Below are 25,481 nucleotides of genomic sequence, written 5' to 3'. Positions count from 1 at the left end.
TAAGCGCCTAACCTCTTGCGCCTATCCTAACCCTAACCAGACCTTAAGCGCCATATTTAGAATATTGTCTTTTAACTTCCGTTTTTGCGGTCGCTCTGTATATTTCCAGAGAATGTCTAATATGGCGAGAAGTTTCACTCTCACTACACTTCCGGCTTCTGAACTGGTTGCAGTTCCACTCTGATTCCATATGAGGGCGCTCACAGGACGAGTGCAGAATGAATGGAGGTCTATGGAGCTATACCCCTCAAAATCCACTTTTCTCAGGATATAATTTTTTGTCTAGTAATTTGAATGTTGTATTCGAAAGGAGATGCAAAGAAATTACACATTGCTGGGTGTTAGATTTTTTAGAGTCACTTATTTGCTTTAAAAAAGTCTTTCAAAATGTCAATGACGTCAGAATGCTGACGTCATTAGCAGAATGCTAGCGTGTTATGGGCAACAACAACTCAACCTGTAAGAAATCAAAACGACATAAGTACTCGTTCATTCAACTTTCGACCTAAAACCCATGTTGAACTTGCAAAATCTACAATCACATCTGAGATTTCTCAACGGCAATCGGGTGAAAGAGACAAATTTAGCCGTCTAGCCCCATTAGCCGCGTTTCCAAAGTCGGGCCAGGGCCGGGCCGTGCTAGTGCGTGCCAGGGCCAGTCGCGTTTCCACTGTCACTTCCGGGGCTTGATCGGGGCTTACTCGGGGCCAACGGCCAGGATTTCTGGCCCGTCGAATACCTTGGGCCAGAGCGGGCCAGCTCGGGCTAGAGGAGTGGTTACGAACAGAGGCGGAGTTTACCTGAGTCGGGAGACGGCAGCGCCGGATGATTCTGTCAGCATTAAAGACTTTTAAAATAATTTAACTCGCGTTCATGTTTGAATGCCTTCTGTTTGTGATGCAAAAGACTATGCGCACTAACCATTACCATAGTAAACATAGTAAACGCTTGAAGATACGCATAGTAAAAAAACATAGTGAACGCTTGAAGAAATCAGACCAATCATAAAGGCTATCACAATCATGTTTTTATTTTATCTGTCAGTAGCCTCGTCTCTTTATACCGGACTATCATACAATAAAGCAACTTTTTTTTCGGGAGCTTCCTCTGTTTCTCTGACGGAAAATATCTGTATGGGAGTCGAGAGAGTGCTGCTAAAGCTCCTCAGGTCGTATTTTTGGTGGCATATATTTGTAGAAATTATCATTCTTTCTAAATGTGATGTAAATATGTCCTTTAACTACCAGATAAACAGTAACAGACGCGACTGAAGAAGTAAGTGTGTCCTCTTTCTTTTGTGAAATAGACCTAACAGTAATTTATTTCTGAGTGACTAATGTGCAATTTTGACATAAATTAATTCATTATGATCAATGTATCACTTTTTATTGTAAACCTGTGGTAAAACATCGATGCTTGGGTTTTAAATATTCAAGTAAACAACAAAAATGCCAGCAAACGGCCGCTTTTATCATGTTTGTTTCCAACGCTGTTTCCAGTGATTTCTGATTAGTTTTCTGATAAAACTTACATTTGTTGGTGAATGGGTTAGTGTGACGTTGTTCCAGAGAGGCGTGTTACGGGCGTGTTTTAGTGAAGCGCTGTGGAGCTTCTGGCCCGACAGTGGAAACGCAGGCCCGGTGCTATTAGCCCGAGGCTATCAGCCCGGCACGGCCCGTTTAAAGCCCTGGCCCGGCCCTGGCCCGACAGTGGAAACGCGGCTATTGACTCCCATTCATTTTGCACTCATGGCGAGCGCCCCCAGTGGAACTCTGGTGGTACTACAACCAAAATTCGGTACAATAGGGCTTAATAGGGAGTGGACAGGCTCTCCGTAGACGGGCTCTGATATTTCTATGGCATTGCTATCCAGGAGTAATTAGCTTTTGAAGTGGATTTACGTAATGTAAAGTTAACGAAAGTTATCATGAGGACTGTGATGTTTAAAGCAGATGTCTTAACAAATGTCAGTAGACCGGGAAGATTTTAAAACGAGCCGTTCATTCATAAATACGCAATATCGCTGTGAAAATACAGACCGGAAGTAAAAAGACAACGAGCGCTGCGCTGAAAAGGGGCGGGGCTACATAAGGTCTTATAGTTAAATAAAAACCGTAAACTAAAATTTCAGTTTATTTCTGCTTCTTATGATGCACTGTATCAAATAAATAAATAATGAATATTGATTTGAAATTATATAATTTAGTTTTTTCGCTTATGAAAAATAGTCCTTTAACACATAAAAAATGCAATGAACAATTTTAATTTATATATTCTCCTACAGGTTCAATGTTGCAAGGACTCCTGTGTGACAGGAAGTTTTATCATAAACGAATACCAAAATCCCTCCATTTTTGTCACTGTAGGTTTTTCTTGTGTTTCTATGAAAAGAGAGAAGCCACAACACAAGAATAGACTGATGAGAATGTATGTTTCCACAAACACCAGTGAATTAAACAAAAAATATAATGGTGACCAATCAAAATTTGTATGACAGAGAGCCATTTAATTATTCAGAACATTACATATGGACAGATTTCAATGAACATGTCACTTAAAGTAGACAGCATGTCTTATTGTGAACTCAATCTCGCACTGCACTTGCAAAAAACAACAACACATCTTGATTAGATTCCAGTTTAAATGGAAGCAAATTTGTAAAGTTCATGTTATAAAATGTATTATTGCGAACTTTAAGAAGCTGAATGAGCGCTCACATTTCTTAGGCAACATTATGTCACATCTTTGGTAGATAAAAGCTCATTCACTCCTGCAGTTCTGGGTCAATCTGACCTGCTTTAATAAAGGCCCTTCAGGGAATGAATGACAGCGGATTTGGAACCAAGACAAAAGGTCAATAACCCCCTGAAAAAATAACAAGTGGGGGGAAAAGATGTGTGTTCGGCATGAAAGATCTAACATTGCCCATTTGATGCGGTTTTCTTCTTGAGATTAAGAAAGGCTCTATAATTGTTTCATTGTTCGGGTCTGGACATGTCCGGTGGACTGCTTTGGGCTTTCAATGGCACTTTACAAGCAAAATCAAGGGTGTATCCAGGCAACCGGGGATTTTAAACAGCTTTAAAACTTGGGGAAAGAATATATATTGGGGTAAAGCTACTGAACTTCGGAATGATGGGAGCATGCAAACGGCAAGACTGAGCTACCGAACGGCACATTTAGAAATGAAACGGATGCAGATCTAAAGAGGTGAGTGTGTTTGTTATATTACTCCACTGGAACTCAATTTATCCAGTTGATGCTAATTCAATAGGCTGAGCTGGGATTTCTCTGCTGGACTGATGGTTTCTCTGAAATCAAATCAAGTTTTCATATGGTTTATTGAAGTACAGGACACATCAAAGCTCTTGCATAATGACTTTTGAAACCAATTCAAGGACATGAATAATGTTTTATTAAATTTTTCAGCTTATGAAATGTAATAGTGCACTTTGTTGTTTCTTGTGTGGATATTCACTGTCCGGCCCAAAAAAAAAAAAAAAGTCACTGTTTGGATTTAAATAGGCAAATGCTTAAAGGGCACCTATTATGCCCCTTTTTACAAGATGTAATATTGGTCTTGGGTGTCCCCAGAATGCATTTGTGAAGTTTCAGCACAAAATACCCCACAGTTAATTTATTATAACCATTTGAAAATGTCATTTTTGGGGCCTGTTTTAAAAAGAGCTGTTTTGGAGTGTACCACCTTAAATGTTAATGAGCTGCATATCCCCGCCCTGCTGCTGGACCCAGATGATGAAGAGACACGAATGAGAATGGACTAAACGTCTCGGAATGGTTATTTGATACATTTATGTACTTACAAAGTTTTAATCGCGTCCCCTTTGCAATTATGGATGTGCAACACACACACACACACGAACTGTGATAACGTTCGCGCAATTTTTTGAAACTACACACACACACACACACACACACACACAAATACTGTGATAACGTTTGCTAAGTACAAACGATTTATTTATTTTTTTCTTAAGGGGAGGGAGATAGACGTTTATATACTGTCTATGGAGATAGAGCAGACCTTAATTTATTTACATTTGTAATTGCTGCAAAAATGATAGCCTGTTGTTTGTTGAGACATCTATGACGACGACAATAAATAGCTTTAGACGCATTTGTTGTTGAACTGGCTGACATCGATTGAAATGACTATTTGCTCAAAAATCATAAAATACACTTACTTCTGGAGGTGACGTTGAATCGCGAACTGTAGGCAATGATCCACACTTGATTAACTTTGACCCTCGTTCACTAAACAGTCAGTCAGAAAATGAAGGAAGTTTAAGTGGCCCCGTTTCTTCATAAATAAAATCCATCCGCTGCGTTTTCAGTGGCTCTGATGTCAGTGAAGACTACTATGTCCATTCTTAAATTCCACAACAGAACACCTAAGTTACACTTCTTATGAGACATTACACACCGGCTGTCGTTGAAACAATGGAGGATGCAGATCACCGAGGGTGGGGTCTATGCCAAAACCAGACTGTCAATCAAACCACGTCGGTGGGGCTTAGCGCATTTCTACGTCACAGTGAGGGAAATCTAGAACAGGGCGTTCTGAGACAGTGCTTGTGATTTATTGAGATAGTAAAAAAACTACTGGGTGGATTTTTATCATTCTAGGGTGGTTTTGCTCACACACTGCCAACACACATTTATGTTCAAACACCATGTAAAAGTGAATTTTGCATAATAGGTGCCCTTTAAGATTCGATAATTATTGCAGTGATTATTATGTTTTATGTTTGGCAACAGTTCTTATAATCCTAATTGATGGAGTGTGTCGCTATTCATCTCTTAAACAACCATGTAGGAAGACACATGGCCATATTCCAGGATGACAATGTCAAGATTCCTCAGGCTCAGATTGTGAAAGAATGGTTGTGAGGATCATGAAGAATCATTTTCACACATGAATCGTCTCCTCTGAGTCCAGACTTTAAATTCACTGAAAGTCTTTGGGATGTGCTGGAGGAGACTTTACAGAGCGCTGGACTCTTGCACTGTCAATACAAGATCTTGACAAAAAACTGATGCACCTCTTGATGGAAATAAAGGTTGCGATGTTATTTCCATCAAGAGGAGCATCAATTTTTGGTCAAGATATTGACATTGCAAGACTCAAGCAATGGAACCGATGTGGTCTGTTAAATTGAACTGATACTCGAGGTTATGGTAAAAGTTAGGGATGATGAACCTAGCTGAATGGAGAAGTTGTGATGAAGAGTTGGATTTGCTGAGACCACCACAACCAGCTCTGTCTTCACAAGGGTGAGTTGAAGGTGGTGGTCCTTCATCCAGCAAGAAATGTCTGTCAGTCAGGCCTAGATGCAAGCAGCCACTGTCGGATCCTCTGGCTGGAATGAAAGGTAGAGTTGTGTGTGTCGTCAGCATAACAGTGATAGGAAAAACAATGTTTGAGAATGACAGATCCTAGTGATGACATGCAGATGGAGAAGAGAAGTGGTCCAAGCACTGAGCCCTGAGGCGCCCAAGTAGCTATATATGGCGACTTGGACACCTCACCCCTCCACGACACCCTAAAGGGCCTGAGAGGTAAGGACTTGAACCACTGGAGTGTGGTTTCAAAGATGCCCTTTGTCATGAGGATTGACAGGAAGATCTGGTGGTTTAACTGGAGAACATTGAGTGGAACAACACTGACTCTTCTTCCTGTAAAAATGCTGTTTTTAAAAATGTTACTCACACGCCTTTAACATTTAAAGAAAACAAAGGGGAAGTCTATTCAGTGCTAAGTTACTTTATCTACAGTATTTGTACAATTCTTGCTAATTTCCTGACCAGTGATTTGTAATTAAAATGGTTAAGACCATTAAAAGACTACTAATGAGTTTTAATGAGTGTAACTTTTCACTGACGCTTCACTGACCCACATGGTTTACATGACGTCAGCGTCATGTCAGTGATTAACAACTAAAATACCCAGAATACCTTGTTTTGGCAAAGGTCTACAGTTGCATGTATCCTTTGTAGAGAGAAGATCTCCAGAATGCACCACAACAAGCTCTGTGGACAAAATATATCCAAGATGGCGGATAAAACTTAGAGAAATGTTGATATCATTCAATGCATAGTATAAATTAATAGTTAAAAACGCATATTTTACACAAAAATCATGCCATTTATTTTTATAGTTAAGACTATTACATCATTAGCTTAGCAACATGCTAACAGCAAACTATTGCAGTGCATACAGTGCAGTTTCCAATATTTTAAGATACTTCATTATATTTAGGTGCATCTGTAGATGTCTTGATGATGGAGCAGGTCATCGAGGGTACGGTAAACATCGCCGCTGCGGTGCGGGGAACGTTACTGGTGCTGACGGGAACGTTACTGCTGATTCTGCTGCACAGAATATTTAGAGCCAAGAACTGGAAGAACCAATCAGCAGTCCCAGGTGAGTTAAAACCAATTAGATTCACTGGGAGCAACCTACCAGCTGGTTCCACTAGGTGTGATGTGCTTGGTGTTTGTCAGGTCCTGGCTGGTGGTTGGGTCTCGGCCCGGTTCTGAGCTACAGTAGGTTCCTGTGGATGGGGATTGGCACTGCATGCAACTACTACAACGAAAAATATGGCAGCATTGCTCGGGTTTGGATCAACGGAGAAGAGACCTTTATACTCAGCAAGCAAGTTCTCAAAATCTCATCTCTCTAACAAATTATTGCAGATTTAGACTCTCTTTATAGTCATATAATATATAGACTATATTTTGTGTTAGATATTGATCGCTTTCATGAACAGAAGTCCTGTCCAGATCTGAACTGGTCATGAAATTTGTTGTTCATTTCATAATTCGAAAAATTGCTCAAGAGCGCACCCTATGGGGCAGAAAAATTGTTTTCTGGTACAGTCTGCTGCTACTCCAGTCTATAATGCCCAATTACGTCACTAAGTGTTGACTCAAATGAGGAGAGCAATGCATGAGGGCACAATTTTTGGATAGGGTCAAATTTTAGTGTAAAAAAACCTAAAACTGTTTCAGGTCCTCCGCCGTGTATCATGTTCTGAAGAGCAATAATTACATCGGGAGGTTTGCCAGTACAAAAGGTCTGCAGTGCATCGGCATGTTTGAACAAGGCATCATCTTCAACAGCAACATCACACTGTGGAAGAAAGTGAGAACATATTTCACCAAAGGTGGGTGTTATTCACTGGTCTCAGATTATTAGTTCCTACAGAGAATCATGCAGAATCTATTGCTTATGTGTTTGTGTAGCTCTTACAGGTCCAGGTCTCCAGAAGTCAGTAGATGTGTGCGTCAGCGCCACCAACAAACAGCTTGACGTCCTGCAGGAGTTCATGGACTGCTCTGGACACGTGGACGTGCTCAATCTTCTGCGCTGTATTGTGGTGGACGTTTCCAATAGACTCTTCCTAAAAATCCCACTGAGCGGTCAGCCTGCAACACAAGCATTTGATTATTATTATTATTCTTTCGATCTGGTTGGTCTGATTATATCTATTACCAGAGGAGAAGGCTGTAAAACCCTTGATTATGCTGTGAAATTATATAACCTTACTTAAAGGGATACTCATTTTACAACTCCCCCAGAGTTAAACAGTTGAGTTTTACCGTTTTCGAATCCATTCAGCCAAACTCCGGGTCTGGCGGTACCACTTTTAGCATAGCTTAGCATAGATCATTGAATCGGACAGGACCATTATCATCTCTCTCAAAAAAATGACCAAAGAGTTTAGATATTTTTCCTATTTAAAACTTGACTCTTCTGTAGTTACATCGTGTACTAAGACCGATGGAAAATGAAAAGTTGCGATTTTCTAGGCTGATATGGCTAGGAACTATACTCTCATTCCTGCGTAATAATCAAGAAACTTTGCTGCCGTACTATGGGTCCAGCAGGCGTAATGATATGACGCAGCGCCTGAAAATAGTCGACCCTATAGACTACCGAGCTGTGGACTATTTTCAGGCGCTGCGTCATATCATTACCGGTAAAACAGTAATTTTATCGGTAAAACTCAACTGTTTAACTCTGGGGGAGTTGTAAAATGAGCCTATTTCCAAAAATAGTGGAGTATCCCTTTAAGATCAATATGGATGACCTTAGAAAGTTATATATTTGAATATTTCACAGTACACTTTTAAAAATAAATGTTCTTTATTAGCATCTATGGTTCATTAACAGCCTTTATAACATCCATCAAATCTTCCCATTCCTCAAATGGTTCTTTCTATTAAATGTATTAAAATGTTCTTCACACTAAGGAAATATGTTTTTTTTAAGAATGCCCATTGAAAGGTTCTTTGGGGAAACAAAAATTTTTCTTTTATGGCATCACTGAGAAAAAAATAACCCTTTTGGAACCATTATTTAAAGAATGTAAGATCACTAACTTCTCTCTTTATATGTGTTCAATGCAGAGAAAGACTTGCTGATAAAGATCCATCGGTATTTCAGTACCTGGCAGACAGTTCTCATACAGCCAGATATTTTCTTCAAACTGGACTTTGTGTACAAAAAACACCATCTGGCAGCGTGAGTCCACCTCAGACCTAACTGAGTTTATCCTTTGTATATGCTGTCAAGGGTTTTTTAAAACCAAAAACAACCATTTTACACTCTCTCCCTGACCTGTAGAAGTGACCTTTTGCTATTTTTGTTACTGCACCTTTAAGGATTATGCAAATGATCTCTACTTTGATTGGTTGAGATTTTTCTATGTGAAATGAGCAAAAACAGTTACTTACAGCTTGTGGGTTTGCGGTTGGGTCCATATATTCTCAACTCTGGCCCTCGAGATCCACTTTCCTGCAGAGTTTTGCTCCAACCCTAATCAAACATACCTTAACAAGCTAATCAAAGTCTTGATCAAGGTTAGTGCTAAACTCAGCAGGAAAGTGGACCTCGAGGACCAGATCTGAGAACCCCTGATGTAGATCGTAGTTTGAACGAATGGTCATTTTCATGGAAGTGAATGTTTACAGTTAAAGGTCCTGTGAGCAATTTTTTTGCATGTATTCTGGTAACAGCAAAAAAGTAATTTGATCAAGAATTTTGCACATCTGAACATGATTTGGAGGCCATTTTGGAAAAGGGCATGTGGTTGAAAGGATTGGGTGGTCTAATTTGGTGGCAGAGATTCAGAAATCACTAAAAGCACCATGAAATCTTTACGCAGTACTTTTATTAAAAAAAATATCTAGATTCATCTTTTTTTTTCTTCATGCATCCCCTTTAAGAAGTATTTTCTTGCAGAAAAGAGCTGCAGGATGAAATGGAAAAGCTTGTGGAGCAGAAGCGACAGGCCATCAATAACACGGAGAAGCTGGATGAGACGGACTTCGCAACGGAGCTTATATTTGCTCAGGTGTGTTCGCAAACACGTACTCTTCATTTCTGTACCATCTCCTACATTAACGCAACAGAACGTGTTAACTGTGTCTGTAGAACCACGGCGAGCTGTGTGCGGATGACGTGAGGCAGTGTGTGCTGGAGATGGTGATCGCCGCTCCAGACACGCTCTCCATCAGTCTGTTCTTCATGCTCCTGCTACTGAAGCAGAACTCTGCCGTGGAAGAGCAGATAGTACAGGAGATACGGTCTCAGATAGGTACAGTAAACCTTTCACGAGACAATTCAACCTAATGCAGGTTTAAGGTGGCCAACATGGCAATTGGAACATGGTAGCTAGGCCCAAGATGGTCTACCAGGTCAGTCTTGGTCCCAACAGCTAGTAGTCCAATCTAGACCAGCTAGAAACCACCAGAAACTGGTTTTCACTGGATTTTCCATAAGAAGTGATACTTTGTGCATGATAAAAGATGTACATCACTTCTTGTCCTCTCAGGTGAGCGGGACGTACAGTCGGCCGACCTGCAGAACCTGAACGTACTAGAGCGCTTCATCAAGGAGTCTCTGAGGTACCATCCGGTGGTGGACTTCATCATGAGACGGGCTCTGGAGGATGACCACATCGATGGCTACCGGGTGGCAAAGGGGACAAACCTCATCCTGAACATCGGACGCATGCACAAGTCCGAGTTCTTCAAAAAACCCAATGAATTCAACTTGGAGAACTTTGAGAACAGCGTATGTACTGGGAAAAGATCAAATAAGATCATTCAAACCTGGATATAAAGTTTTTTTTTCTGCATAAATTGGTGCATTTGTAGATTTTATACCAATTATTAATATTCTTTCACAAATATCCAAATATGTTATACATTTTTCCAATAACAGAGTGAACAATACTGATCTGTGAAACTAGAAAATAGGCATATTGTGGAGGGAAAGTGAAAATATAAGTGAAATCTCAAACATCTATCTATCAATCTATCTATTTTATTTTTGCCTTGGGAACTAGCTCAAATAAAACAAGTTTAAGTTGCTTTATATTTTATTTTACTTCAGTTAACGAATATTTTATTTCAAGTAATGAAAATGTTTTATGTTTTCGTTAATGATAATAACCCTGAGACATACCATGGCAATAATATGGTATTCTTTAAACCATGTACCTTTTGATACCATGTAAATGGCCCTAAATATGAATACAGTCATCATATAGTAAAAAAAATAAAAAAATAAATTACTATGGTGATACCTTATAGTTTTCCTTAAAGTAAATAAAACCTTTATATATGAAAATGGGTATTACTATATAATACCATTACTCTACTTCTCTCTCAGGTTCCCAGTCGTTACTTCCAGCCGTTCGGCTGCGGCCCGCGGGCCTGCGTTGGGAAGCACATAGCCATGGTTATGACGAAGGCCATCCTGGTGACTCTGTTGTCGAGGTTCACGGTTTGTCCTCGTCACGGCTGCACCATCAGCACCATCAAACAGACCAACAACCTCTCCATGCAGCCCGTAGAAGAGGATCCCGACTGCCTGGCCATGCGCTTCATCCCACGAGCTCAGAACATCAGCGGAGAAACAACGGACAGCCAAACCTGAAAGACACACACCAGTGTTATTTTTTCCATTTATATACTCTTTTGATATACCGAAGAAAAAACACATGAATAAATGTTTATAGGTGCACCGAGTAATTTCCTTTTACCTAAAAGCTTTACACTGGGTCATCACATTAAGATCACATTTCTATTATTTTTGACTTAAACACAAACTTCAGTTGAACTTACCTCAAACTTAATGTCGCAAACAAGTAGGCCTGCGGTAACTTCACACACAGATATTATATGGATGTCAACATAGACATAATGACTTTGTGCACCTTTAAAGTGTTCTAGCAAGTTTAAAAAAGCAACAAACAATTTGAATTATGTTTTATCATGTGTACTGATGTTTACATTGTACTAATCTACTGTACAGAACTTTAACACATATGTGTGTTAAGTGATTATAGTAAATGTATAGTCTGTATACATCTGTAGTGCTGCGTTCAAGCTAACCATGTAAAAGATCAACATGAAATGGCAATCACATCCTATTTTACTTCCATAATGTGATGTTTTCTGAGTTAAATAGTAGATTCAATGAGAAAAGCGATTGATTGGATGGTGAAAAGTGGACGTTAGATTAAAGAACGGAAGAAGGGGCTGAAAATGAGGGCTTGGTAATGTCAATCAAAAAGGAAGATGCTCTAGAGATGAAGGAAGTACATTTTTATGAAAGATTATGACAAACATTTTCCTTTCGAATAATGTTCAATTAACCATTTAAAACACGAAAAGTGACATGAGTTGAGAAAGTAAATGAGGTCAATTTTTATTTCATGTTGTTTTATAAAAATAACCTACAGTAATCATAGTTTGAGGTTGATTATATTATGCATCTCTGAGGAGATTCTATTAAATATTAAGACAATATTTAATAGAACAAATAGTATAAATATTTAATAGACACATGCAATATTTCCATTATTATAAAGATAATAACAAAAGTATTTGATGGCCATGTATGCACTGCTTTTTTAGAATAACGCAAAACTTCTTTTTCCGCTCTCATAAATTGTCAAGTCAATAAAATGATACTTTGAAAACAATTTTAAAGCCATATTTCTTTTTTTTTTCCTCGAACAAATAAAACACTTAAGAATGAGTATACCGACCAGAACAGACCAAACCACAGGCTGGAAATGTTTAAAATCAATAAATACTTTACTATATGTACTTGTAAGTGTGTACAAAAAAATATATATCATTCAAATGATTAGTCAGAGCATAAGACACGCAATACCCAGGTATTGCTTTCAAACAGTCATTGCACGACACCTGAACACATTTAGTCCAGGAGCTCCGGGTTTTTCCTGTGTTAGAGTTCTGCGAGAGCTCTCTGGCAGTGGTACATGATGCAGTCTGGGAGAGAAGGATGAGGAGAGCGCAGCCACACGGCCAGAGCCGAGCCGTTCACTCTGCAGTGCAGGAGACAGGGGGCGCCACTGAGCAGACGGCACGCCACGATTCCCTCAGAGCCTGTAAACCATGTTTACAGAGAGTGTAAATTACAGTCAATTATGGTGCATGTTCACAGATAAAATAACTGTAAGATGGGAGCTATTGTTGTGTTTACCGATGATGTCCACTACATGTAGCTGTAGGGCGTCTTTGAGAGCGTTCAGGGTGGTTTTGAGCGGGTCTCCACCAGCATCCGTCAGCAGTTTCAGATTCTGTTTGACGTCATGTGACAGAGACAGCCAGAGTTTCCCATATTCCTCTGTGGTTATAACCAAAGGCCTGTGTGTGTGCAGAGAGAAATGAGTTCACAGCCACAAAGCTCCAAACAAAACTAAATACACTAGATGTAATTTGTATTTCACTTTCATTTTGTATTTAGTGGAGGAAAAAAAACTTGATTAAAAACGTCAAGCTGAAATCTGTCGCAATTTGCACGTTTATGTTTTTGTTTTTATAACAACACAAACATATATGAGGAATAATCACTATAGATATGAATGTTTTTCAGACAGGTACAATTGTGTATATATTAAGATTATTCTAGATAACTAAAACCATAAAACCTTATTTTCATTTAGTTTAACTAGATGGTGCTAAAACTGATGTTATTAAAAATTAGATGAAGATTTTGTAATTTTGTTGTGTGTTTTTGTCTATATATGTAAAATGTATAAAATAAAATTCAAACGAATGCAAAGTATTAACAAAAATTATAATAGTTCCTTTTTAATTATTTTAATACCTTATTATGTATTTTTTTTATTAATTAATGTATTATTTATTATAATTACATATTCTTTATTTTAATTATTAGTTTTTTTATTGAAAAACTTACAAGTGTCATTTAGCATTTCGACCATGGATTTAGAGTGAATGCCATTAAAATAATAATAAAAAAAAAATATTTATAAGCTTTTAATATATATATTGTAAGTGTATATATGCTAAATTAAATTCTATAAAGGTATTTTTTAGCTCTTAGCTTAATAATTATCTAGTATTAGTATTGGCCAAAATTAAATCACATTTATTTATGCTAATTAAATTCTACAAAGTTAATCAAATAACTTACTCCATTTTTTTGTTAGTAATCATTTCTAAATTATTTAATAAAAAAATAACCAAAGTGTCTTAATTGTTTAATAATAAACAAGTAAGGTATGTGTTTTCAGACACACATTACCTGATAAAGTCAGTTGTGGACAGAGTCCCAGAGAAAGGGAGTGTGTTTGTGTGTCCTGGCTGTGTTTGATAAGAGACGGTCCCGGTAAAGGACACGTTTGTGTGAGGCTCATCCATCAGCAGAGCGTAATGACACACAGACGTACTCTTGCCCTCCAGACAGTCTACGACATTCCCTCTCAAACTAGCCGTCTAGGACAGAAGATTGACATTTTGCATTATACCTCGTATGCTGTCATTATATATAACTATACACACACACACACACATTACACACCTCCAGCTCCTCACAGGTCAGCTGCACTGCGACATCTTTTATCACAGTTTCCGTGCAGTTACATATGAAGATGACGAGCAGCAAAGCTTCATCTCTGAACATACGGCAGGAGGCCAGAGATAGGCTGGGGTCAGAGGTCAGGCTGATGACATCAGAGTGAGGTAGGTCTTTGATTTCAGAGGGTAACAGCGCGGTCAGATCTGAAGACACAGACGGAGGATGTCTGTCCTGTATGGTGTTGGGCCGCACTATAACCATATCGCTGCCCAGTATCTGAGACGTGTTTGCGCGCCGCTCTCCTTCCGCGTGTTTGTTCTGACTCAGGCCATTGGTTGTTGTGGATGTGCATGTGACAGGCTCCTCCTCCAGCAAACTGCCATACAAGAAGCTGTCAGTCTTGCTATGCGAGGAGCGAGAGGAGGAGTCTGAGGATCTCTCGCTGGTGCCTGATGATGACGATGATGACTCGTGTGGGCGGGGCTTTTTCCGAAAGCGAGGGGGCGGGGCTTCGGATTTTCCCAGCTGAGAGGAAACGGAACAATTAGCATTTACACTACAAATGCAAAGCATTTCCGGCTACTTCTGAATGTGGTTTGAGTTGAATTAGACCTGCGTACTTGTTTTACAAGATAAAATCTGTCATAAAATCATTTTCTCACCAGAGATATGGAGCTTTGGGTTCCCAATCCAACAAACAAAGAGGAAGCCAGCTGCTGTTTGTCCTGGTTTCGCGTTGATGGCTCCGGTTGCGGCTCTATTCGCTCTGCTGCCTCCTGCTGGCCGGATGGATTAACTGCAATGCCGGGTTCGTCCACTGGAGGTGCTGTTGCTGCGGTTTCTTTTTGTGGAAGATACCCATCTTTCCCCCAAACTCTCTTCACACCCTCAAGGATCAGAGTGCTGGACCTGAATCAAACCGTAATATTATGAGATATTATTACAATTCAAAATAACCGTTTTCTATTTGAATATATTGAAAAAGGTAATTTATTCCTGTGATGCAAAGCTGAATTTTCAGCATCATTACTCCAGTCTTCAGTGTCACATGATCCTTCAGAAATCATTCTAATATGATTATTATAAATACACAAAAAAGTACTGTCTCCATACTTTTTTAGCGGTTGTGATCAACCAAAGACAGCGTGCCACTCGGGTACCCACCCTTCCTTCTGAGAGAGTTCAGTGCTGTTTCCCGAAACTCCTGAACTGACGGACAGTAGTGTTGGAGACTGTCTATCAGTGATGCTACATGATGATAAACTTACAGGCAGAGAAAAACTGTACGGCTCCAGATTCAGTGCTGAAAAAAAAGGTCAGTCATTCAAGTTTGGGATGACATAAGGATGAGCAAATGACAATAAAATGTGAATTCTTGGGTGAACTACACCTTTAAGGGCAGGATAAACAAACATGTGGTAAACTATAGAGTTTACTATAGTATAAATACCCAGATGAGGGTTAATAATGGCTGTACCTCTCTCCTCAGAAAGCTCTTCTTGTCTCTGATGAGGAGGTTTATAAGGTGCGGCTCCAGCGGCCAAAGCCTCCGACACGAACCCATCCAGAAATGACAGAGAAGAGTCGACCTGTGTAGAAACGTGAGTGCTCAAAACGTGCCTTCTGAACAACAACTGCACTTCAAAAGTTTGGGGTCAGTATGAATTTTTTTTTTTTTTACTTTTATACAACAAGGACGCATTAAATTCATTAAAGGATCCACAACAAAATGTATCACTTTCCACAAAAATATGAAGCATCACAACTGCTTTTAACACTGATAATAATCAGAAATGCCTCTCGAGCAGCAAATCATCATATTAGAGTGATTTCTGAAGGGTCATGTGACACTGAAGACTGGAGTAATGATGCTGAAAATTCTGTTTTATCATTAGGAATAAATTAGTTTATTCAAATAGAAAATATGTATTTTTAAATCATACTAATATTTCACAATATTTCCATTTATTTTTGAGCAAATAAATGCAGAAAAGACTTCCTTCAAAAACTTACCAACCCCAAACTTTTGAATGATAATGTCCACAACAACAGTAATATGTATAATCAATTTACAATAAGGACACACAGTTAGAAATGGTCTTGGTTAAGTGTCTTAATGTTCACTTGTCATAATCATTCACTTGTCATTTGTTAACAAGAAAGTATTCATTAATTCAATGAGCTCATTGTATCTGCATTAAATGACTACATTGTTTAAATTACTACATTGTTTAAATTAATACATTGTTTAAATTAATACATTTTTATCTAACTGTGATTTTGTATATGTGCATTTCTGAAATACTTAACCTCTGATAACAGATCACTCTAAATTGTAATGTGGACTCATGCACTTTCTGTAAAGTTGCTTTGAAATGATGTGTGTTGTGAAAAGCGCTATACAAATAAACGTGAATTGAACTTAGAGTGCTCTAAATCTGGCGGATTTAAGTGTGAAAACACTCTTAACAAGAGGAACGTGTCATCATGCCTGTTACCTCCATGCTGTCCCAGGGCGCTCCACGGGGCAGTACACACTCCTGGAGCTGTGAGTCCCGGCTGAGGTGACGCAGCTCCTGCGCCTGCTGACGGAGGACCGTGTCCTGCGAGGACGAAAGGCTCTCGGCCAGCTCCAGGATCAGGTCTGTCTGGCCCTCGGGGATCTTGGTCAGGGCCGAAAGAATCCAGACCCGCGTCTCTGAGCTCACGCTTCTCTCATCCAGCAGCTTCGTCAGGAGTCGGATGACCTCGCGCTGGTCCACACACTCTTGGAGGTGAGAGTATTCTCCAAGAACCTGAATACACACACACACACACACACACACACACACACACACACACACACACACACACACACACACACACACACACACCTTGTGAGTTTCCAGAAGAACACGGATTCATCTTTCATCATTCATTTCAAAGGAAACCTGACACCTGAAGTTCCTATATATATAATATATATTTATGAAGACATTATTTTATATATATATATATATATATATATATATAATATCTATAATAGCATAAAAATAATTATCTTATATATTATGTTTGCAACATTAAATTATTTAGTTAATATAAATTGATGCTAAACTGTAAAAAAGTCCTTTGTTACATTTTAGCAATTTCTTAAAATTATTTAATAATATTAATTAAATAGCTAAATGAATAAAATTGCCTAATAAGGTGCAATATAAATAAATTAGTGCTGTCGAATCGATTAATCGCATATATTATATAAACACAAACTTTTATGTTAGATGCGATTAATCGTGATTAATCGATTTGACAGCACTAAAATAATTGTGATTTGAAAGTGTCCTAATTGTTTAATATTAAATAAGTGAGAAAAGTGTCCACAAATAACACTTACTAAGCACCAAATAACTACCCTGGTAATCCAGAGTTCTCGCGAGAGCACAAGTTGAATTTGCTCAGCGAGTTTACTCTGGCGTCGAGTAATGATGCTCATTAAATATGCCCTTGTATCCGAGCTGCACCAATCACATCGGGTTATCTGATATAGGCGGGCCAGAGGCGGGCTAAACAGAAGACGACAGCGCTGTGACGTCGAAGTCGTTAGTAAACATTGCAAGATGCCTATGGATGAACACCAGTTGTTTGAAACGGCTTTGGCCGCTACAATGAACGATTTAGACTTGGCTTTTTATCTAAAAGAGGAACAGAAGACGCCGCTCGAATCGTTCCTTTGCAAGAAGGACGTTTTTGCTGTTTTGCCGACCAGATACGGTATAAGAGTATAATCTACCAGTTAGCTCCGCTGGTAGCGAAGCGTATGGGGTTTATTGCTGTGATTGGTCGTAGTGTTATCCAGTTGCGTGCAGTGAGATTTTCAAATGCATGCTTGGTGCTGCCCCTCGAGCCGGACGATTTTCATTAGTCGACGCCAGACCATTAATCTTTTAGATTTAGGTCTGGATTTCCAGGCTACCAAATAACAGTACAAACAGGATTTTGTGGGTAAATAAAACAGCATATTGTATAATCCATCTTTCGTAACTCTTTCACTTCATCAGTAAATTCACCTTCAGAGGTTTAATTCTAAACTTTTTCATCCTCCAAATATGAGGATTTTTTACATTTTATACATGAATGTATTTATTTAATAAGTCAGTTTATTTTGGGAATATTCTTTCTGGTAACGCTTTATTATTTTACAGGGTCCTTGTTACACGTTACATGTAATAACTATAAATTATGCATAATTACATGCAACTAACCCTAAAATAAACCTAATCCTAACCCTATAGTAAGTACATGTAGTAAATTAATATTACTCAGTACTTCAAAGTATAATTACACTGTAACACGGACACGGATCTTATTTTGTACACACCCAGCTCATGACCTGAAGGAAGTGTTGGGGCAGATGAGAAGCGTCCCCCTTCAGCACCGTCAGATACGAGTCGACAGCAATCAGCCGTAACTCATCATCTTCCTCTTTACACTCTGAGCCTGAGGCAAAAACACAGAAAAACACACGAACCCCAGCAGGGGTGTAAAACTAGGCACCTTCTACCACAGTTCACAGCTCTTCAGATTGCCTACACTTCTCGTTTACCCTCCGCCAGCAGTCGCAGGAAGTTGTTTGGGACGTCCTGTTGCAGCGAATCTCCACCGATGGAAAAAACATCATTCATGGTCTGAATGAACCACGAGTTATCTGGAGCAAACGTAAGGGTTTTTATAGGAACATAAGACGATATATACAACCTCACATACAACAAATGTGTGTTAATTTCATAGAAACTAGTATATTTTTTATAAACTCTAGTTAAATAGTGTTTTCTTCCCTATTGTGATGCATATTCGAGTGAAACAGCTTCTCAAACAAGAACAAATGTGGGCGGGGCTTGATTTGGTCCATCTGGAATTGATTGGATGGTTGTGGTTTGCTATTTGTCAATCTCATGTGAGTGACTAAATTGATTAAAGGTCACTCAGGTTTGATTAAAGATTATGTGGCATATGAATAAAAAAATAATAATGATGATGTGCACGGATAAATCATTTATAATAAATACTGCAATATTCCATTAAACAAACCAATTACTGTCATTAAAAGGATATTTTTCAGCGAGCTCTGCAACTTTTCCCACCAGATGGATGATGGTGTGCTCGTCCTTGCATCCGCGCAGGAAGTCCAGCATCTTCTCAACGATCACGGTCACGTTCTGGGCGTTTGTGATCCTGAACAGCAATTCAAGAGTCTGAGAGAGAAGAGAGTGGAAGAGATGAACAAAACGTTTGATGTTTTGGGGTCTGAGAATGGTCTGTTTGTTACCTCTCTCTTAATCGTGAAATCAGAGTGGTCCAAACACTCAATAATGGTCATCTGATGCTGCAGGGCCAGTTTGGCATCATGCTGGACGACGTACGTCAAGGCTTTCAAACCTGAAAACACACCAGTATGTGAGCAGTTAAAGGATTAGTTCACTTTCAAAAAAATGTTTGCTGATAATTTACTCACCCCGATGTCATACAAGATATCCATGTCTTTCTTTCTTCAGTCGAAAAGAAAGTAAGGTTTTTGAGGAAAACATTCCAGGATTTTTCTTCATATAATGGACTTCAATGGCAACCAACGGTTTCAAATGTCCGTCTCATTGCAGCTTCAAAGTCTCGACACGATCCCAGTCGAGAAATAAGGGTCTTATCTAGCGAAATAATCGATCATTTTCTAAAAATAAAATATATATTTATACTTTTTAACCACAAATGCCCGTCTTGTACTATCTCTGAGATGCGCCACGTATTACGTCATCACGTTGGAAAGGTCACAAAAAAAATAAAATAATAATAATAAATTAAAACAAAGATGTCGCACGATTTTGAAGTTGGAGGAGAAAATGAGATGACATTTTTTGCTCTTCCCTACCTTTTTGAACCGGAGTACACAGACAAATAACTTAGATGACGTGACGCGTGACCTTTCCAACTTGACGACGCAATGCGTGGCGCATCTCTGAGATGGTACACGACGAGCATTTGTGGTTAAAAAGTATATATATATATTTTATTTTTAGAAAATGACCGATCGTTTCGCTAGATAAGACCCTTATTTCTCGACTAGGATCGTGTAGAGACTTTGAAGATGCATCGAGACGGACATTTGAACCTTCAAACCGTTGGTTGCCATTGAAGTCCATTATATGGAGAAAAATCCAGGAATGTTTTCCTCAAAAACCTTAATTTCTTTTCGACTGAAGAAAGAAAGACATGGATATCTTGGATGACATCGGGGTGAGTAAATTATCAGCAACATTTTTTTTTTAAAGTGAACTAATCCTTTAAAGCGAGGAGAGGTTAACCAACTAGTGAAAATCAAAAAGAAAGAATTTTACCAAGATATTTGAGGTTGATCTTTGGAGACAGAACAAAATTCCCGATGCATCTCGCTGCTTTTTCCAGCAGCTCACCTTTGGGGTGTATGGTGTAGATGGCCTTCACACACTCATACAGGATTGCTGAAACACACATTATGTGTTACTTGCATTCATTTTGCTGACGAATGACTGTTCGGTCCATTAGAAGAGATGATTTTACCGTAAGTGATGTTGTGGTTCATTTCCGCTCTGCGCAGAGACTCATCCAGAACTTCATACATCAGCTCACTGGTGCTGGAAAATGAAGAGACACATTTTACATTCGAATTTCAGAGACAGTGTGTGCTTTCCCTGTTTAATACACACTTTTAGTGCGTAACGTGAGTACCTTTGGTCTTCTCTCCCGAGCAGCGAGAGGATCCTGAGCAGCTGGATCTGCAGCCACGGCGCAGGAACGTTGTGGTAGTAAAAATCCATCGGGAGTTTCCCACCCACCACCTGCTTCATGATGGCGACGAAACTGCCTGTCAGATCTTTATAGCCCTCTGGACTCTCCTGATAAAGAGAAAAACATCAGATGTAAGCGGAATACTGCATGACGGGACAAAAATGACAGCCAATTAGAACATATTTATTGTTTAATATACAGATGTAGCAACCCGAAAAACTATTTGGAGGCTTAAGCCAATTAAACATACAGAAGCTTGTTTCCATCATGGAAGAAAAAAGAAAAAAGTGATTGTGACTTTTTATCTCACAATTCAGATTTTATAACTCACAATTCCGAGAAATAAAGTCAGAATTGCGAGATATAACCTCGCAATATTGAGAAATGAATTGAGAATTGTGAGATATAAAGTCACAATTTGCAAGAAATAAAGAGAGAATCGCAAGAAATAAAGTGAGAATTGCAAGATATAAACTCAATTGCGAGAAATAGTCAGAATTGCGAGATATAAATTCGCAATTGCGAGAAAAAGTCAGGATTGTAGGATCTCGCAGAAAACTTGCAATTGCGAAATATAAAGTCAGAAGTCGGGTTTATATCTCACAATTCTGACTTTATATTTCACAATTGAGAGAATTGCAATTTTTAAGATATAAAAGTCAGAACTGTGAGATATAAAGTTGCAATCACTTTTTTATTTTCTTATTCCGTGACGGAAACAAACTTCCATAAATATGAGGTTGTAAGCTGGTTGGGTTATGAAAAGAAATAATATTTAACTATGAATTGGATGCTACTTTGAATTGACTGTATTATAATGGATAAAGATGTTTGCTTGGTTTCATAAATACTGAAATTGAAAGACCAACCCTGATCAGCTGTAGGTAAATGTGTAGTGATGATGTCATGACGCCCGGATCTTTGTCGCACAGGGCCTTACGAAACTTGGCGTGAATGTGCTGGACTTGATTCGGAGCGATAAGATAAAACTTGTACAACGCCAGGACGGCTTTCCTCCGAATTATCTCCCTTGGATAGGAAAGAAAGACAAGAATATGAGTTATTTTTTAATTATTAAATTAGTAATGTTGCCATGGCAAGTTTAAGTTGAAGTACTAAATTACTAAAACTAAAATAAGACAATAAAAAATTACTAAAATGAAAGATATAAAAATAAAAGATAAACTAAACATGAAATTAAAATAAAGCTACATAGAAATACATTTAGCAGAAAATAACAAAGATGACAAAAAAGCAGCACATAAAAAATGACCAAAATTAAAATGAAAGCTAAAAATATATTTAAAAAAAGCTAAACTAAAACTGAAATAAAAATAAATTAAAGCTATATAGAAATATTTAAAAAAGACAATAACATGACAAAAAATTACTAAAATTAAAATGAAAACTAAAAAGCTAAAAATAAAAGCTAAACTAAAACTGAAATAAAAATAAATTAAAGCAACAAAGAAATATATTTAAAAAAATAACAAAGATGACAAAAGAGAAGCACATAAATTTACTACAATTAAAATGAAAAATAAAAATATAAAAATAAAAGCTAAACTAAAACAGAAATATTAAAATGAAAAATAAAAATATAAAAATGAAGGCTAGTTGAAAATATTAATAACTATTTTAATAGTGTATAAAAATACTAAGATTACACTATCAGCCATATTTTATATTATTCCTAAAAGTCTTATTGATGGCTTTAAGATATTTTCCAGTGTTCAAATGAGAAATAACTCTATGATTTGCGTGTATTTCAGAGGAGGGACTCTCGCTGGCTTACTTGGGATGTGACAGCTTGTCTTCCACCAGAGGAAGGACGGCAGGGATCATGTCTTTAGGAAAAACCTGAGCTACAACAGTCAACGCCATGCACGCTTCAATGAGGTTCGTGCTCTGAAGATCCTGCCACATATGTACGACACGTTCAGGCATACACTTCAAGTAATATGTTCAATCAGAAGTAATAAGACACAAGCTCACCTTTAATACTGTGTTTACCAGCAGCAACAGCAACTCATGGCCCTCGCTGAGGAAGAGAGACACTGCGAGGTACCCTGACTCCACAAAAGAGTACAACAAAATCTAGATAAGGGGTCAAATTGATTTTTTTTTTTTTTATAAAGAATCTCCACATGGAGATCTGGAATTATAATAATAGTAGTAGTAGATTTGTATAATTTATTTGTTTTAATATAGAGATAAATAACTATAGATTTGTATATTTTAATATATTTTTTTAAATATTCTAATACACTGCCAGTCAAAAGTTTAGAATAATTAAGATTTTTAAATGTTTTTAAAAGAAGTCTCTTCTGCTCACTAAGGCTGAATTTATTTAATAAATAAAAAAAACAGTAAAAAAAAACAGGAATATTGTGAAATATTATTGTAAATTAAAATAACTATTTTCTATTTGAATATGTTTTAAAAATGTAATTTATTCCTGTGATGCAAAGTTGAATTTTCAGCATCATTACTCCAGTCTTCAGTGTCACATGATCCTTCAGAAATCATTCTAATTTGCTAAATATTTGTTGCTCAATTATTATTGGTGCTCAATTATCTATAATAGTTTTATTGAAATAAATTAATGAAATAAATTGAAATAAATTATTATCAATGTTGAAACTGATACATTTGTTCAGGATTCTTTGATGAATAGAAAGTTCAAAAGAACAGCCTTTATTTGAAATATTAATCTTTTGTAATATTATAATCGTCTTTACTGTCACTATTGATCAATTGAATGCATCCTTGAATAAAAGTTTTATTTTTTATTTTTAAAAAGATCTTTCTTACCTCAAACTTTTGAATGTTAGTGTATCACGGTTTCCTCAAAAATATGAAGCAGCACAACAGTTTTCAACATTAATAATAACAAATGTTTCTTGAGCATCAAATCATCATATTAGAGTGATTTCTGAAGGATCATGTGACACTGAAGACTGGAGTAATGATGCTGAAAATTCAGCTAATTGGTTGTATTTAAAATGTCACAATATTACTGTTTTTACTGTATATATTGTATTTTATATAATGTAATAATGTATTATACATCAAATATTATAATCATTATTAAGTACATTTTAGTTATAATTGGTACATATTCCACTAATTCTGGACCCAGTATAAAGTGTCCTGTGACTGAACTGAAGGCGATGGGAACGTACCCACTCTCTTCTCCAGGACGCTGCCCTGCTGGGCCAGTTTGATGGCATGAATGTATGTGAAGGAGGCGTCGTAGCCCAGCATCTCACAGTACATGGCTCGCACCATGACCTCTCTCATCTGCTTCTGTAAGCACCACACACACACACACACACACACACACACACACACACACACACACACTGAGCTCGAATAACCAGCTTCTGAGGGACAGCGATGATGATGCTGATGTCTGTATGGCTCACCATGCTGGTGTTGGGAGATGAAACCTGCTCTTTCATGGCAGACAGCTCCTGCTTCATGAGCTTCTCCTCCTCCTACACATGCACATCAAATAACACACTTTACAATAAAGAAACAATGCATTGCATCTGTATATGGTATTTCATCTCTTTGAACCTGCTGACCTTTCTGCTGACACACACACACACATATATATATAATATACACACACACACACATACACATATATATATATATATATATATATGTGTGTGTGTGTGTGTGTGTGTATATTATATATATGTGTGTGTGTGTGTGTGTGTATATATATATGTATAAAATTTGTGTGTGTGTGTATATATTATATATCATCAATCTGATCTGATCATCAATCAGTAAAAATACAAATATTGAGTAAAATCAAATAATCTGATCATTAAATCATTTTAAAAGAGTTTAAACTTTTTAGATATAACATGTCACACTGCCAGACACTACAGTCACTGCTTAACATGTCAAATACACTAAAATAAATGGCATGTCAGTATCTATATTCATGCTTATGTCTGTTATGAGTATTGATCTTCCTCACATGTTTAGATGTCAGTTCTGTGATGCTCCTGATTAGTTGTTTTAATCCACTGGTGATTTTTGAGGCTCCAGTTTGAGTATCAAATAAACCCGGCAGAGCAGAGAGAGTTTTCTCCACAACATCACTCATTTCAGCACGACGAAACAGACACTCAGATTATAACACACAGCCGAGACCCTACATAAAGATAAGTGCACTACAGCACGAGAAATACCCATACAATACCTATACTACAGTCATAACACACTGTATGAAAACACAAACCATCATGACTAGACTTTCTCGCCGCCTACAGGAAATGCGCTGCTGCTGTTTTCATAATAAAAGTCCCACGAGTGCTTTTACTGTTAAAGGGATATTTCACCATAACAATAGTAATAATAATAATAATAACAACTATAATAATAAGTGTGATTCTTTTTAAATTAAAATATATAAAAAATAATAATAATACTTTCACTGTTAAATAGTGAAAAATAGTAAAAATAAATAGTAAAAATAGTTAGTTTTTTTGTGCAAAACTATATTCCGATTTTTAAGCAGAATGAAATAGCAATATAATGAAATTTGGTGAATGTAAAAAAAAAAAATCATATTAATTTATTAAAGCTAAATAATGGAAAATTAATGAGCAAAATAATTAGGGTCCCACAGAAGGAAAAATAATGGGTTTGCCTCTTTCTATTAACTCTACAAAAACTCACTTTAACCATTAGGTTTTATTGAACAGTTATGTTAACATTCCATATCAATAAATATATATATATATATATATATATATATATATATTTTTTTTTT

The 25,481-nt window shown here is 37.5% G+C and overlaps 2 protein-coding genes across 2 annotated transcripts; one reads left to right on the top strand and one right to left on the bottom strand.

Annotated features, from left to right (window-relative positions):
* The first annotated feature begins 3,057 nt into the window (after window positions 1–3,057).
* Window positions 3,058–11,860, top strand: cyp19a1b (cytochrome P450, family 19, subfamily A, polypeptide 1b). Its single transcript, XM_082159122.1, has 10 exons — window positions 3,058–3,210; window positions 6,281–6,445; window positions 6,526–6,676; window positions 7,033–7,187; window positions 7,267–7,443; window positions 8,434–8,548; window positions 9,269–9,380; window positions 9,461–9,623; window positions 9,861–10,102; window positions 10,703–11,860. The coding sequence occupies exons 2-10, from the start codon at window positions 6,301–6,303 to the stop codon at window positions 10,967–10,969; spliced, it is 1,527 nt and encodes a 508-aa protein (XP_082015248.1). The 5' UTR covers window positions 3,058–3,210; window positions 6,281–6,300; the 3' UTR covers window positions 10,970–11,860.
* A 254-nt stretch (window positions 11,861–12,114) lies between these two features.
* Window positions 12,115–24,965, bottom strand: ap4e1 (adaptor related protein complex 4 subunit epsilon 1). The gene is made up of 21 exons (XM_082159084.1): window positions 24,684–24,965; window positions 24,115–24,186; window positions 23,872–23,995; window positions 22,682–22,755; window positions 22,482–22,603; window positions 21,556–21,715; window positions 20,627–20,793; window positions 20,459–20,532; window positions 20,257–20,379; window positions 19,197–19,306; window positions 18,983–19,122; window positions 18,474–18,586; window positions 18,249–18,367; window positions 16,387–16,683; window positions 15,366–15,477; window positions 15,053–15,191; window positions 14,551–14,797; window positions 13,892–14,413; window positions 13,616–13,806; window positions 12,548–12,711; window positions 12,115–12,450 (listed from the first exon to the last, which is right to left on the bottom strand). Exons 1-21 carry the CDS (start codon window positions 24,810–24,812, stop codon window positions 12,290–12,292), a joined length of 3,360 nt encoding a protein of 1,119 aa, XP_082015210.1. The 5' UTR covers window positions 24,813–24,965; the 3' UTR covers window positions 12,115–12,289.
* Between the last annotated feature and the right edge of the window lie 516 nt (window positions 24,966–25,481).

Source organism: Leuciscus leuciscus, assembly GCF_965113295.1.
Source record: "Leuciscus leuciscus genome assembly, chromosome: 25".
Lineage (NCBI taxonomy): Eukaryota > Metazoa > Chordata > Actinopteri > Cypriniformes > Leuciscidae > Leuciscus > Leuciscus leuciscus.
This window is presented reverse-complemented; position numbering and strand designations above follow the sequence as displayed.